Source organism: Barbatula barbatula (assembly GCF_947034865.1).
Source record: "Barbatula barbatula genome assembly, chromosome: 18".
Taxonomy (NCBI): Eukaryota; Metazoa; Chordata; class Actinopteri; order Cypriniformes; family Nemacheilidae; genus Barbatula; species Barbatula barbatula.
In genome coordinates, this window is record NC_136781.1 from 15,128,147 (window position 1) to 15,145,114 (window position 16,968).

The following is a 16,968-nucleotide window of genomic DNA, read 5'->3' on the forward strand; positions in this document are numbered from 1 at the left end:
GTAAGTGCATTCGTACCGAACAGTCACGGGCAACATTCCAAATATAGTCATCATTCCTATTGCATACTCCTTTGAAGGGCGGAGCCCTTGGAGTTTAGACTTTAGAGTGAACAGGGCACTTGCGTGCCATTATGTAGATGTTTGGAATGCACTTGGCAAGGGAAGCGACGTAATTTCCTCACTATCTTCAACTGGCATGTTCCCGTGAAAACGAAGTATTGTGTCCGTCAGCAGTTGTGTCGCTGATTTTATGGCATAACTTATGCATAAAACCTAACTGTGCGCGAATAAACAATACATTTTATATTTTGAAGGTTTTATATATATTAGTGTTTATATATTATATAGCATATTTTTAAAAGGAGTTAACCACGAAAAATCCCTCACGGTTGACATTTTATTCCGCGTTAACAGCATATTCCGTCATACCGCCCTGCCCTACCCCTTGTCATAATCGCAAACTTCCTTGAACTCGAACGCGCTCTGAAAGTTAGACGCAATGAGGAAATAACATGTTTGTATCTACCCATAAGGTGAACATGTAAATGGTGAGAATTTCAATGAATTGTATTAAATAAATGAACAAATTAAATCAATCTAAGTAAAACGAAGTATAAAATATATAATAAATATAGGACATTGTTAGCGTGAAATATATTGTTAACGTGAAATACAATTACGCATTCCATGAAATCGACAACGCTACATGAAAAATACTGAGTTTTTAATCCCTTAAACACACCAAAAACACAAGTTAATAATGTTTTTTATCATGTCATAGGAGTCCTTAAACACCTTTATTTAGCCTAAGCCACGCCCCACCTGCAGTACAGCTACAGCCCACTAAGTTACACCGGCCCATTTGGAAGCACTGTGGTGGATACTTAGCTTTATATTATATAAAATATCAATATAAGCTTTATCTTCTGTGGTGGTGCTTCATTTAGCACGCTAGGAGTCTTTAAAAAGCGCGTCAAGACTCACACATTATATTTTATTTCTGGTTTGACATCAAATTTTGTTTTGAACATCCCTAGTCCAGAGGCTTTCAGATGGGACATTGGCAAACTTAGATAGGTCACACTGTTCTTTGTTTTCCTCATGCTTTGTCCTTTAATTCTTCTTAAATGCATTTATAAAATTCTCCAGATACCCTGAAAAGATGCCAAGGGGCTGTCAATAGAATGCTGTCTGCGTAGCTGCGACCTTGTATGGTTTAGATCTCGGTGAAAGAATTCCAGCACCACATGACAAAACTCACCAGCTCTACCTGCAGTTTACATTACATCTGATGCAATTCACCAAATTTTTAAGTTTTTAAGCGTGATGTTTGCATGCCCTTGCTTGGACTCCATGCGTCAGGTATATACGCAGTGCCCCCTTTGCCTGATTTATATGTTTGATGACCTTTCTTGTTACGCCGAACAGCTTTTAAAATGGAGAATGAATCGAAAGGTCATTTTTGACTACACAGATCACAGATTAGTCTTTGATGCATCAGTCTTGAGTAGGTCAGCTAGGCTCATTAACTTCTGGGCTTTTAATATCCGCTGGATTTATCAAGGTTTGGTAGAGAATTCCAGCACCTGTCCACATCTTCTGCTTCTCTCTTCCGTGAAGCGTGTAAGGCTGATAAGAGGTCACGCATGCGGCTCAGGAACACCAGCAGCAGAGCGCCACAGTTTCGGATAGCATTCGGGCACGCATTACCGTCGCTGCACGCAAGCCACGCTGGTGACCGCAAACCTTCAGAGCTCAAGGAGCTTTTTATTGATTGATATTGAGACCCGCTGTAACACAGGAAAAGAGCAAGATAGAAAGAGACGAGTGGAGAGAAATGAAGGAGGGAAAAAGATTGATTAGCTGAGGTTCCCGTGCTCTTGGGGAGGGGTCTCTGGGAATGGAGATGACTCAGTATCATATGAGGGGGATGTGGAGAGAGCGCCGTGCGTGCGTGCATGTCGGATGCTGGGCGAGCACCTGCATCACATTTGCATAGATAGGCGCGTACACGTACATGCACGGAGCCTTCAGGGCATCCTAGCGGCCCCTTTCAAAGCCTGCGGGTAAAAGGATTTCCTGTAATTTTGCTTTTGTAGAGGCCTAAAGAGCAATAGTTAATTTATGACAAATGCCTCACGGAGACTGTTATGGAGCAAGTGGCACAATTGAATCATTACATTAATAACACTCCTTAGCGTTCTCACAATCACGAGAAACTAAATGGCCAAATAAAAAGCGAATTAAAATCATCACGAATAATAATAATCTCTTGAAAAATCACAGTGAATGCATTTTGAATGTGTGCAATACATCATCCGGCCCTAATGTTGCCTCATTTATCCAACACCAGGTTCAATCTGTAAAGAATTGTGCAACTATAGCTTAGTGAGCCACCGGATTAAAACGCCACAAATATAATAAGATTGGGTTCAAATGCGGCAGGGGTATACAGAGTATGTGACCTCATTTCATCTGAGCTCGGCAGCTGCTCATAGGTGCTTCTGATTCTCCCTTTGTAAGATATTTGATTGATTCACAGCATTACAATAGCATTTTGGCAAACAGACGTCAGTAGTTTTTGTACTCGCTTGACATGGCCTAGATCAAAGAAATAAAAGGAAGCGAATAAACCAAATCATCAGCCTTGTGAAACAGAGAGGGCTGATTTCGTGCAAGCAGTCATCAAAAATGCATCGCAGCGGCCCTCTTGAATATTCATGCATAGGCCTCCTGTAAACCGAGGTAGTGTCACACCTGCAGGTATCCTTTCCACAAACAGACAGACACGGGTGGGAACGGTTAGCGCAAAGCCCCATCGCTCAACATGGAGATATTAAGGCATCTGTATCGTTCGGGTCTACCCTTGGGGTTTAGACCACTTCCCTTCTCACAGTACTTATTGACACACACAGACACTTCGCTTTCTCACACATTGCAGGCATGTGCAAATCCACACATTTTCTAAATTGACTGATCTGTGAATTTCCCTAAACAACTGCTTGAATAATCTGTTTTAAGGAGAGTACTAATCTGTTTCCAACAGGGAGTGCAGGGAACGAATAGAAATGGTGCTTTAAAGAGTATCAATTTAAAAATATTTTTTTTTACATTTAAAACATAGCACACTGTGAACATGCTATTGAAATCCTGATCAAATTTTTTTTTACGATATTCAAAGTGTTTAAAATGAGACATTTCTGATTTTCAACATGTTAACGTTGTTATTACACTGTTATTACGTTGTTTTAACGTTAGCAGTACATGTCAAAGAGCAATGTTTACTCTTTCTCCTTGTAACCTGAATGAGAAGTTCAAGTTTAGTTGTCAGTTAACATATCGCGTCATCTGGGGGACATTTTGTAGTGCCGAATGACGTGCCTTGCGTCATTGGAATACTTTTGCTGACAAATAAACTCGCAACTCTCTGCCCCGGGTAACGTGGCACATCCAGAGGGGGAATAAACATCATTTATTTGCATATATTACTGACATCATAACAATTCAAAGCAGGATAAAAACAGCTAGTTAGGCTTTAAATATCAAAACATAAATTGTTGACATCAGTAATCGACTAGCCATTTGTCAGATGACTAGTTGACCACTGTGCATCATGCAAAACCTTATTTTCAGCACAGTGTAGCTCCTCCCAATAAACCATGGCTGTGGCTTTTTATTCAAGCATGTGAAACCAATGCAAAATCCAGGGCCAGATTTCTCTTGTCTTTTCACAACAGTCCATTAGTCGTAATGAAGTTGTGCTGAGGTTTGGTAATACTAACTCAGATGAATGTTACGAGCTCCAGGCCTCCTCAGTCGCAGACTCTGTATTGATTTCCCAGCGTTTCAAGCAAAGTGTCTGAAGCGGCCGGGTTCTCTGATGTAGAGTAGACCTTTGACCCTACTATTTTTTCTTTCTCAGTATGGGGAAGAGGAGGTCTCCTCAGACCGCCTGGATGCTGACTTCCCTGACTTTGACCTCTCGCAGCTGGACACTAGCGACTTTGACTCGGTGAACTGCCTCAGTGAGCTGCACTGGTGCAATGAGCACTCAGACCACTCCCCTGCCTCGGTACAGTACAGCACTGGGGACACAGAGCTATTCGAGGTGGGAACCATCATTTCTAAGCACTATGACAAATTGACAAACTGTCAAAGGAACAGTCCAATAGTTGAGTGAAAAATGATGACATTGTGCCTTGTTTCTCTTATGGATGATGCAGGTTTTAATCTGTTCTCTTCTGTTTCTGTCTCTCCAGGAAGAGAATGCAGCGCTGCTCGCTGCGCTCACAGACAGCCTGGATGGCATTGTAGAGGATGGGGTCGGGGGGCTGTCTGTGTTCCCTTCGCTGGGGGAAGACCCTGATGAGGGCGAGGAGGATGAAGACGACCTCCCAATCGACAGTGAGCCCCACACTGGCTCAATGAGCCCAGAGACAGAAGACCCGTCTCTAGTAAGAACCCTTCCTTCCTGTTTAAGGTGGATTTGGATGGGCCTCTGACTACCCCACAGCATGGGTATGATAGGCAACACAGGTCTGAATTTTTCTCATTTTGGGCTTTTCGATTCTCTTTAAGCAACCGCTCTAACAAGAATCCTCTTCACAGGCAGGGTTACGGAACGTGGCCACGGTTAATACGGACCTGAGGCTTCTTGGCTTCTGTCTAGTCTTATTTTTCCACACAGCCCATTGCCTTGTCTTCTTTTTTTTTCACCCTTACAAAAAAGTACAGTGGTATTCAGAGTGTACTTTAATGCATATAGTATCACGGTACTGTGTGAGTCCTCTAGTGAGGATGGTAAGGAATACTGCAAAACATGGTAATACAGTTGTACTTTTTTGTAAGGGCATACTTCCCAGGTTTCTAAATCCTTGAGCTCAATAGGTGACAAAATGGACTTCAGACCTACAGAGAGGACCCTGACTATATTTCTTATCTCGGTTTCTGGATTTATTCACCCTCATGTCAAGAAATTGGGGAATTATACTGGTTGCTTGTTTTTTCTAAGTTACAATGAAGTCGAGTGCACTGTTAAAAGTGACTTCTACGCCGTTCCCGGGTCTTCTGATGTAATACAGTAAGCTGAAGTGGACTCCATTATTTATTGATCATTTTCCCCTCCAGTGAGCTTTTAACTAGGTCATTTAGGCAAAGGTTTGAACTGGAGAACTGGATCAATCCAATTCGTGAGCAAATCATGAGGAGCCCACTTGCGAACCGGATTTACCGATTCATTGGAAAGAGGCAAATCAAAAGATTTGCTCACAAATTGCACATGTATTGAACTCCACACGGAGATGAAAGATTCGTTCTGTAACGTAAAGAGCAACCTGTAAATTCTCTCATCTTTTTTGTGTTTACTGTGAGAAGATAGAAATGCATGAGGGTGAGTAAATAATGACATCTTTCTTTAAGATACATTTCCTGGAACCAGATGCCTCTCAGTTCCTAAACCCCAGCAGTTTAATCTGTAAATGCTGTGAAGCCAGTTAATACAGTTATTACTCGTTGTACAGCTCTCTTTTTTCTCTTCTCATTTCCTTTGTTTTCTGTTTCCTGTAACCCTGCGAACAGTTGTTCAGGAGTCTGTTTTGTAATGTGTTTGATGATCCTGTTTGTCGTGTCCTTTGTGATTTTTACCACCGATACAGGCAGTACTTACGGAAACATCTGCCTTACGATCACTTGATACCTTTCATCATTCATATTGTTTAGGGTCTAAGTTTGACACAAAAAAACAGAATAACAAAATGGGGGACAAAATTATTCTGAAACTCAGGATAATCTGATTGGGATTAATGCTGCCTGTGTGTGGGAATTTCCCAATGGGCGCGAATGCAGCATTAAATCCGTACCATTGTGATACTAATGGCTGGAATACACTACAAGACTCTTAAAATCTGGACAGATTTGTTTTTTAAACTAGACATCATACATCATATACATTTGAAAGTTTCAGATAGAAACACAGTAATTTATCAAATCCGCAGGCTGGCACAGACTTTCTGCAACAAGTCCAGACTGAAAATCTGAGAAAAAGTCTTGTAGCGTATTGTAAGATTTAAGCAACAAAAAAAAATGTTTTAATATCATACATGTCAAGGTTTAAAGGAGGTTTAAGCAGTGTGTCTACACCACAAGTGCCACCAAACTAAACCGCAAACATGCTTTTCTTTTTCGCCCTAAACACTCCCCTGTCTTCCATTGGTTGGACAAACAGATAGTCCCGCCCCAATTCATGACATTGGGTTACCCAGTGTTGGTGTTCCAGGCTGTTCGGCAGCACTACCGTAACTACACAACTCTTTTCCCTATCCATACAAGTCTGAACAGATGCATTCCTGTGTTAGATGATTCATAACAATGAAATTCTGCCAGTATTCTTCCAGTACTGCTAGAGTTTAGTCTGGGTATAATGGGAACGTTTTACCCAAAATCTAAGAGCCCCCTCTGCTGGCAATGGCCGCAACTACTTCTCTTCCCCAAAATGAGGCCATTTTGTGTTCAAAACAAAAAGTGCATTCAGGCACCGGGAACGGGGAGAGAGCCGAGCACATGTTTTCATGCCGTACATGGCCAATGTATGCCAAAACGGTTTGGTACACAGAGGCTGAAACTCTCAGCGCCCCTTCAGTTTCCTCATTGGACACTGAGAGACATGGACAGAGCTGCCAAGTTGGCACATTAACAATCACTTAAGGGAATAAGAACACTGGGCCGTTTCTTATTTGGCTTTCTCCAGCGCGTTCGGTGCTGATCATTTAGGACTTGCAGACGTACATGTTTCTTACGTCCAAATAAGCGATCAGAGAGCAGCCTCTGAGTATTATGGGAGTTTGTGGAGATGTTTTATTGATGTATCAGGGTTATCTCTCATATATTGCTTCGGAAATTCTTTTTTCCTGTAACATTTATCAATTATTTATGTATGGTATTGATGTATGTGGCTATCAGAGCTTACTGTGTGTATGCGTTTTTGGAAAGATTTGATAAACAAATTTGAGTAATTTTCAGCTTGCAGTTGAAACATAATAAATTGTCTCTCTGTTCGATCTCATTCCCACATAAAAATATAATTTGCAGAATCTTTCTTTTTAAATCTCACCAGGTATACTACAGCATTTATTAGTTGTTCATATAGCTTCATTTCCCTGTATACTGTAGTGCACATTAAATGGATACTCGATAATGATAATTCTTTCATAAATTACTCAACTTAAAGTTGAGTCAAACCTGTATATATTTATTTGGTTGTTCACACATAAAGATATTTGTAAGAATGTTTGCAAGTAGGATTTCTGGGGCACCATTGACTATCATAGTAGAAAAAAAATCGCATTTTCTTTTGTTTCTTTATAGACTGTTTTATCCTATCAACATAAACTTTTTTACCGTGCATAACTTTACACATTCACTATCAATAAAGTGTGTGTAGTTTGTTTCTGATATCAATCAAAAGAAGCCGAGAAGAAACGTTACTTGGCTAAACTTGTCTCTCCAATATTTTGAACTTAGACTCCTATACCAAGCTCAGCCTCTAGATGAAAATGTACCATACGGTTTGTTTAAATGTGACAGAACTACAGGACCCATTCAATAAATTGTTTATTTAATAAAATGAACGTACTACAATATTCAACACAGTGTTTATTTAATACAATTATTATACAGTAAAATAATAATACAAATTGATATGAACATAAATTAAATTGAATTAAATAGAAATAAACCGTGGGATAGGCACGTGCGCGTCTGATGAAACGATTAAATTGTCTATACGCAAAAGAAATACTTTGAAGAATCAAGATTAACAAACAGATCTGGGGCACCTTTGACTCCCATTTCTGACCCCCGAAATCTCAGTTGCTAACATTCATCCACATCTAACAGAACAAAGAAATGTATACAGGTTTGGACCTACTTAAGGTTCAGTAATTCATGACAGAATTTTTTCTTTCCTATGGGTTCAAAAAACGACAAAAAGAAACTAGACTGTTGATTTTGTGCGACTAAAAGTCAAAACACATATTGCATCGGATTTGATTCATTCTTTGTGTTTAGTCTGTTTTAGACAACAAATTACAATCCCTCTCGTTCCCCCCACAGCTAAAAAAGCTCCTGCTGTCGCCCCCTAATGTGCATGTGGGCCTCGAGTCACACAAAGACGGCAGCGCGCATCGCCATGGCAGCAGGAGTCTGCACATCAAGCCTGTGAGGCCCGCGCTGAAGGTGAGACGCTCTACTCGCTTGAATTCCAACCATGCGATGCAAGTCATTCAGTGGTGGCGTATGCCCACCGCAATGCTAATGCCTAATTAGCTTACACCAGCCACACCGAGGATTTAAGCTTGAAGTTTCCTGCGGTTTATCGTTCACTCTGACACATCGCACTTCGGCTGCTGTCGAATTGGAGTCGAGCTCAGGCATCTGTCATACCAAAGCCACGGCCTCTTCCCGGCCTTAAGGGCAATGTTCACACAAAGCTTGAGATTACATAGAAGAACTAGCATTAGTGCCTCAGAAACCGAAAGAGTATCTCGCAACTAGGGTTGGCACATTTGTCACAGTAACCTTAGAGCACAGTAGATGCTGAAATAGAGCGGAGACGCAGGGCAGCTTCACATGGCTCACGTGTTCACTCTTTTCGTAAGGGTGTTACAAAAGATGGCTCTCCGCATTCCACGTAAATCACTGTCATGAGCAAATGCTTTGTGCTATTGAAAGTAGTTTCACGGCTTCATGTAACACAGGGCTAAAAGTGTTTGACCCACTCGGTTACTAGCGCTGGAATAAACATCAACGGTTATTTTGATATTGCTTGTTGTGGTGACTTGTGACATTGTAGATGACATCTCTTAAAGGGAAACATTCATAGTTTACTCACCGTATTGTCATTTCAAACCTGTATGACTTTCTTCTGCAGAACACAAACGGAGATATTTTAAAGAATGTTGGTAACCTAGAAAACGCTGGTACCCGTTGACTTCAAGTCAATGGTTCCAAAGTTTTTTTGTTGCAACATTCTTCAAAATATCTTCTTTTGTGTTCTACAGAAGAAAGTCATACAGGTTTGAAAGGACACGAGGGTGAGGAAATAATGAAAGAATTTTCATTTTCGGGTGAACTTTCACTTTAATAAAAATAATAAGCCAGTCAGTAATATGGACTTTGATTCACATTATGAATCTAAATGTGATTAAATATCTCCTCCACAGAAGGACAAGACAAGCACACAAGAGCGCAGGCTGCGACCGGCGAGACCCGCAGGGCGCCTATGCACCGAACTCCATCGTCACCTCACTACCGCACAGGAAGCCGAGGACACGCCTTCTGCCGATGAAGAGGACGAAGAAGAGGACAGCGACTCTGAAGAGGAAGAGGAGGAGTCTTCAAGCAGCGAGGGCGAGAGCGCAGTGTGCATCGAGCCGCCAAAGCCCCAGTTTTCCTCTGAAAAAGAGCTGCAATCCGTCGTGGAGCTCATCAAATACATGCACACGTACTGCGTGCCGACACGCAAGCAGGCCGGCTGGGATCGCAAAGAGCGCGAGGCATTGGCGCGTAAGGCCAGGTCTGAAAGCTCCCACGTTCCCCGCAGTCTCCCTCAGAACTGTCACAAGCCCGCCCCCCAAACCTCCAGCAGCAGGCCGAGAGTTCCCTTCACTCGACGCAGGGAAATCAAAGCCCACTCTCTCCTTAAAGAGCTTCTGGAAGCCGTCGAGCTGTCGTTTGATGTAAGCAAGCCGTACAGAATGCACAGCCCTCCTTATAGCCACTGCAGAGGGGCCGTGACGCAGCCCAACAATGAGGTTTTTTCTCCTCCTGCACGCCTGCACAAAGCTGAGACTAAAGACTGTGAGAGCTCACAGAAAGGCGCGAAGCGTCCCAAGAGCCCTGAGCCTGAGGTAGGCTCGTTCTCGGTCAGGCGCTCTCGACGCCTGGCTACCTTCCCCAGCAGGTTCGCTAAGAAGTTCCGTGTGAGCTGCGGCCGGTCGGAGCCCAGTGCAGGACAGTCCAATGAAGAGGAGAACAGGGTCAAACATCCTCCTATAGAAGATTTTTCCAAAAGCAGCCAGAAGATCAACTCTTCCAAGAGCCCCGCAACACATAATCCATGCTGCAGTGATGGTAAGACATGAGAATATTTTAAGAACCACAGGCATTTTTGTCTTGTTTTATATTACAAATATCTTTCATCAAATCAAAGTGAATCAAAGGTTTTGCACTTTTCAAATATTTTTAGCAATGAATGAAAACTAAGAAGAATAAATAAAATGTGTTTTTTAAGTTAATACTCACATATATATATATATATATATATATATATATATATATATAATCATTTAATCCAAACCTTTGGTATTAATAAATGGTTAAATAGTGTTTGTTTTATTGGAAATGAAATCAACATAAAATAATACATTTGCATGTTTTTTATTCATCATTTAAAAACATTCACTTAAAGACTCAAAGAAGAAGAACTATAGACATTGTTTTTATTTATAAGTCCAAACCACAACTATAAGGATAACAATACAGAGAAACAATTTTGTTGGGATCAAACCCAAAATTAAAAAAACAGCACTTTTAAAGATTAGCATTGTTGCTAAATATAAATATTTTTAATGTTGAATCAATTAGGTGACAAAAGTAAAAAAACACAAGATTATAAAATATATTGAAAACCTAGAATACATGATATTACTGTCATTTTTATATGTACGTTGACATCATTGCATTGATTTGCGGACCCCCAAATAAAAAATATAATTTTAAACTTCAAGCAAATTCTGTTATACAATGCTGGGACATGAACACTTCAGGTTACTGGTCAGATTTTCGCATAAAATCGACGATACATGCCACAAATTCTGTGGCCACCCTGGAGTCCCCCCTGTTTAAGATCCACTGGACTAAGCGAATTGAAAATACTTGTGTGTAAATTATTGGCGGTGAAGTAAATGTATACATTTGTTGTATAATTTATAATCTCTACATCAACTCAATTTCGATATCTTTATAGTTATCATTCTTGGTGTGAACAGACCTTAACCTGTATTGTAGCTTTGAGTGTTTATTTCTGACAGATTGTGTATTTGCTCATCCGCTGTTCAGATCTCTTAATGTTTTTTGTTCTTTTGCAGAGAAACGCGTGTGCCTCTGTCTGCCGCTGGCTTCCAAATCCAACGGGTGTGTGTTTCCATTCGCATCTAATCTTGTCTAGAACCCTGGAACACATCCAGGCCAAAGGTTTAAGACCACCGTTGGACTCTGTCCATCTACTATATTGCCTCTGGGAGGCTTGTAGAATCACTGTTTCAAACATGTCCCAAATCACTTTCTCTCACAGTAACACCAGTCTATAAATAGCCCTGTAATATAGTGTAAAGTTACGCAACCGTGATCAATTTAAATCTCCTCTATAGCAGAAGATCTTATTTAGGGCTGTATTGTTTTCCTCTTAATGTGATGTCTTATCATGTAAACGTTTAATATACTTACGCAATGCTTTGTCTTGTGAACAGGGACCCGCAGTACGCAAACAAGTCCTTCGAGCAGACTCTCTGCGTGGAGCTGTGCGGCACAGCAGGTAACATTACGCACTCAGTCGGTAGGATTTTATTAGCGTGCCGTGCCGTGCCTGGCATCGCGTGAGCTATTACAGCTCTATTCGACTCATGTTCTCGCACATGCTAACAGCTTGCCAGCATGTTGACTGGCTTCAGAATTGAGCTAATGCTGAAGTAAGTGAACGGCAAGGACTTTAGTTTGAATCCTGGGGCCTGTTAAAGTTTCACTGCAAATAATGAGTATTGTTTGATATGACGGATTACTGTTCTGGATGTACGTGGTCACTGCTTGTACAGAAGTCGCTGCTGTGATGTTGAGTGTTGCCAGGGTGTTGCTACGCTGTTGCTAGGGTGTCCACGGGCCTCATTTGTAAAATGCATCGTAGAAGCCGTCCTAAATGTGATCTTACTATAATTTCTAAAAGTGTGTACTTTCATAGAACAAACGTGCGCACTGATGACATGCGTACGCTCTCTTTAAATTCTGAAACTGCGCAGCTGAACAGTTTTAGATCTGCGTTCTAATAATGTCATGAACATATGAAAGCTCACCTGTCAATGTCCAAAAGCTTAAAGCACGAAATCTGGACATTCGAGGTTTCAAAAGGACAGAAACGATATATACTTGTGTGTGTTTTCCAGGCCTCACACCCCCCACCACACCCCCTCACAAACCAGTGGAGGACGAGCTCTTTAAACCAGACGGCAAGGCTGAGCTCACCACCAAGAGCTCGTGGCTGGCACGGGCGCATGTACGCAAGCTCCCAGAGCAGACAGAACTGTATGCCCAGCTGCGCCGGATGGGCCAGACGGGCGATGCAGACTGTATGGGCGACACGCAGCACACCTACGGGGACCACGACTACTGCCTGCTGGGACTGGGGGAGAGTCGCAAGAGAACAGCTGCAGCGTTCGGCTCCGACGCATCTCGCCGGGAGATACAAGGGAATGAGGAGATGAGCATGAAAAATGAGGCGGCGCGGGATGAGAGCCCCGACTGCCAGCAGTGGACGGAGAGCAAGGAAGAGTTACCCACGCCCAGTCCCGAGCAAACCAGCTCACCCTCTCCTGCCCGCTCACACACCCCAGAGATGGATGCACAGTCACCAGTGTCCTGCTCGCCCCCGTCCCCCGGCTGCAAACTCTCCTTCAGGTACCAAACTACCTTGTTCGCTCATAAAACACACTCATAACCTTTTTGTAATTTAATATCTGAATTCTGAACGTTTATACACAAAATGTTTTCAGCGATGAGAGCTCGGAGACGTGCCATGAAGCATCCGATAAAAGAAGCAAGTTACAGTGTGGGCAAGAGAATGATGTGGTAAGATCTCATGTCTGTTTATAATTCAATTGAAACATTGTAATAAAGGTGCTGTTAAGAAAGTATGGATATTTGTTCTGTTTCCAGAACAAGTGCCAAATGATCTACATTCACAACCTTCCGAGCAGCGTCACTCAGTCCATGCTTCGCAAGCGTTTCGAGGCCTTCGGTCACCCAGAGGACTGTAAAGTGGTCATCAAAAACGAGTGGGTTCAATATCCGTCCGCTCGCATGACATTATGACTTTCAGCATTGACCGGGAGGACGGAGAATTGATGCGTCTGTATGTTTGTGCGCAGGGAGCGTTGCGGAGTCATCACACTGAGGTCCTCACAGAACGGCCAGACCCCATGGCACAGGTGGGAGTCCCTGGGTCCGTGCGGGGGGAACGGCAGCCGGCGGTTCGGCAGGAAGCGTTACATAGATCTGGGTAAGAGAACAGAGAGCTTGCAATCTCTTTGATGATGTGTCTGCGTCAGATGTCTGGTGCTCTGGATTGAGTTACAGGACGTCAGAGAAAGGTGTCGTCTTATTTCCAAGCTAATAAACGGCCTGATTCGACTTCATTTGCATTTAAATAGAAAAAAAGAAACCTACTTGAAAACGCAGGGCGCAGGTTTAATTATAGTGTGCTGCAGTGCTTTGCTATTTGCTAAGCTATTGTGAAGTCTTTTTCAGACGATAGCAATGAAGAAACCGCACTTTGCTTGTTTGATGATTTGTTTTTTTAAACCAGACTCATTACCCAACCCTAACGTGCCGACTCAGTGTATATGTACCAAATTTTAGAGGTCGGCCTACGTGTAAGTCATAATGTATAGTAGTCATGTACCGGTATTTATTAATACAGTATAATGAATATGCACAGTATTTTTATCTTCAACACCTCAAAAACTTATTTTCCATCAACCGGTTCAATGTGTCCTGTACATAAGAGCCATTATATGACATGACTAGATAACCAAAAAAGAACTCAACAAAAATCCTGACACATATTTTGTTTCATTTGTGAAATGAAAATGACACCCATTACAATTATTTATCACATTAGTATAATTAAAGTAAAAACAAATATATATACAGTAAATATATAATATAATAAAATGTATTTCTATATAAAGATTTAATATAAATACAGTCAGATGAAACCCTGACAGAAGGATCAGCATTTGAAGGAACGACCTGCTGAATCCCCATTTTTCCACTGCTTACCAAATTAGTAAATAAATGGACATGAGATACGTTTTATTATTTGAGCGAAATGAAATCAGCAGCGGTTGTCAGGGACAATGGTGAAAGTTTTTGGCCATTAATAATTGACCAATGAGAATCAAGTATCCCAGAGAGGATCGTAGGTCACAGTCATAATGTGATGGGATAATACCCCATAGACTTCTATGTTGACAGATGTTTCTTATGCAAGTGTATGTTTTAAAACTAAAAACTAACCTACGAGTGTTTCATTTTTTTAGATGAGGCAGGTCCAGGACCAATAAAGAGCAAGTACGATGCACTGGACTTTGACGCTCTACTGAAGGAGGCCCAGAGAAGCCTGCATCGCTGACATGCCTTAGCACGCCTCCAGAGCCCCCGCCCTGTCCGAGACTCGACTCAGAACCTCAACCAAGGCGCCTCTTCATGTTTACATTTGAATGAAAGAAAATGGACCTTGTCACTTGTAACTGAGGATTGGAGGACACCGGGGCAGGATGACACAAACGAACACAAACAGCTTTGAAAACACGGACACAAGTGCTGCTTCTCGCGCGCGTCCGTGACCCCGTCAGCGAGCGGCCCGGGCTTCGTAGCACTCTTTTCCGTTTGTTGTCGTGACGTGCGTGTGTGCTTTATTTTGTTTTTACCCCCGTCACTCTTCATAGACCTGCAAGGTGCTTTTATCATTTCGTCGTATAAATATATAAACAATAACTGCTTTGTATTAGCAAACCTCTGTGGATGTTTAACTCTTTGTGCGTGCGTTACGATGAAAAGTGGATTTAAAAAACGGCAACAAAAAAATCCTTAACAGGTAGAGTTTACAAATCAAGAAGGAAAGAAAAATAGTCTTTTTGTAATTTTAGTGCTTCCTTGATTTCATCTATGCACTCAAACGAGGTAGTGTTTCTTTTATCCGCCCTCTGCCCTCCTCTGGTTTGGAAAGGGCTTTTTGCTGCTGGTCGCCAATGAGTCCAAATCCTGCGACTGTGGAAGGTGAAGTGTATCATTTTCCCCGGTTTAATCTACAGAGATCTTGTGTTCCTGTCGTTCCGGTAGAGCGTTGCGTTAGGAACGTGAAGGTCACGGGTTTGAATTCTCTATAAACGGCAGTTGCGGCGCCCTTTGCGAGTTTGCGTCATCTCTGCATTGACTTTTATGTCATTTTTTTATGTTCATTTTGCGTTTGGTATGAACACATCATTCGTGTTTTGTCTTGTTTTGCAGTATATATTTTTAAAACTTCTTAAATCCCATTTTGGTCAGAAGAAAGTTAGGTCTTGTTTCCTGACAAATAAATGGAGTTAAAATGAGTAAAAATATTTGCCAATGGGGTAAGACAACTCTCACTTCTTTATTAAGTACTCTATATAAATGTACTTTTCTTATCCTATTGCGAAAGGTTTTTACTTGTTTTTCAAATTTGTATATTTTCTTTTAGAAAATATCACTTTGCTTCTGAACTAAATCTTGATTTAAGATTTTGATTTTTTTTATATTTGTACTGGAAAAAAGGCAAAAACACTTACGAAATTAAGTACAAAGTTCTTTTCTTTCAGTGCACTCACCATAAAAGATGTTTGTCCAACCATTTTAAAACGTACGTACGTGTTTATGTTCTGTTTGGTGATGGTACTGGCGTAGAAATTGCACACTTCACCTTTAACTTTCCAGTTTGCACAAGCACATCTGTTAGATGTGTGCAACAGATCTGAAGGTCTGAAAACATCTGCTAAACGTCTTCTAGGTGTCTATATGACGTCCAACAGCAGACGTCTCCGAGACGTATTTGCACATGAGCAAACGATAAAAAAACGTCTAGCCCATGTATGTTTTTGCCTAAATCAAATCCAGTCGCGTCCAGAATCCGTCAAACCCTCTCTGAAAACAAATTCACACTACAGGTTTGACCGAAACAGTCGTAGCATTTCAAAGTACGGAATGTCCCCCTGCACAAATGCGATTGTAGACGTCCATCCGTTTGGTCTCATTGGCTAGACTCTCCCAGCAGCACAGCCCGGGACATCCAGATAATGGCTTTCAATTCTGGATGTTCATCCATCAAGTTCTCCCGTTTGCGGTTCTTGAGAGAAGGGTGGCGGTAAACTAGGAGGAAGATCTTCCCAGAGCTCAATCTCATTAGAGATACGGTCGTGTCTCTGCTTTGTTTACATGTCACTCTCTCATCCTCTTTCTCTCGAAGCTCAAAACACTCACTTTTGTAACTCTGTCCCGACAGGGGTAGATCTGCGGGTTTTTCTAGCTCTTTGTGGCTAATTCTATATTTGTCCTCGATGTCTGTTTTTTGAAGTCTAAACGTGTTCTTGTGTATAACTGCGTGTGTCGTCCGTGTCTTCTAGGAACGGGTTATTATATGCTGGGAGTTGAAGTCTGTTCTCTCCCACACTTGTCGCTTTTATTCTGCGGGTCGCCTCTTGAATCCTTGAACTCTGTTGTTATAGTACAGTCGTGTGTGTGCGCGCGTCTGCTGGCGTAAGGTGGGACGTCTGCCTCTTTATCCCTGCCTCTCCCCTTTATCCAATTGCCTCCTTTGAAACACGCCCCAAACCTGAATGTTTACATGATTGAATTCTCTTTTGACTTGACTAGAGCGCACGCTAAGTACTGAAGCCTTATTCAGTGTTAAAGTACCCTATCAGGACGTGCCTCTCGGCTTTCCCTCTTACAGTACGGAGTTACTTTCTGTATATTACAATCCTGGGAATTCTACAACGCCCAACAAGATCTGAATGAGTGTTTGCGCTTAGTCTGTATACTACTAAACAAGTGAGAGAATGTGCAGGTTTTACATGATTATATATAAATATATATAAAAAGAGAGGTATATAATGTGTATAT

The 16,968-nt window shown here is 41.8% G+C and overlaps 1 protein-coding gene across 1 annotated transcript in view; it reads left to right on the top strand.

Annotated features, from left to right (window-relative positions):
• The window catches only part of ppargc1b (peroxisome proliferator-activated receptor gamma, coactivator 1 beta), a 38,785-nt gene extending 23,846 nt beyond the window's left edge, over positions 1-14,939 (top strand). Inside the window, exons 2-12 of the mRNA XM_079479147.1 lie at positions 3,923-4,108; positions 4,260-4,454; positions 8,110-8,232; positions 9,219-10,128; positions 11,145-11,190; positions 11,526-11,590; positions 12,213-12,723; positions 12,819-12,894; positions 12,982-13,100; positions 13,194-13,324; positions 14,367-14,939. Coding sequence (XP_079335273.1) covers positions 3,923-4,108; positions 4,260-4,454; positions 8,110-8,232; positions 9,219-10,128; positions 11,145-11,190; positions 11,526-11,590; positions 12,213-12,723; positions 12,819-12,894; positions 12,982-13,100; positions 13,194-13,324; positions 14,367-14,458 — 2,454 coding nt within the window. The 3' untranslated portion in view covers positions 14,459-14,939. The remainder of the gene's footprint in view (positions 1-3,922; positions 4,109-4,259; positions 4,455-8,109; positions 8,233-9,218; positions 10,129-11,144; positions 11,191-11,525; positions 11,591-12,212; positions 12,724-12,818; positions 12,895-12,981; positions 13,101-13,193; positions 13,325-14,366) is intronic.
• The last annotated feature ends 2,029 nt before the right edge of the window (positions 14,940-16,968 follow it).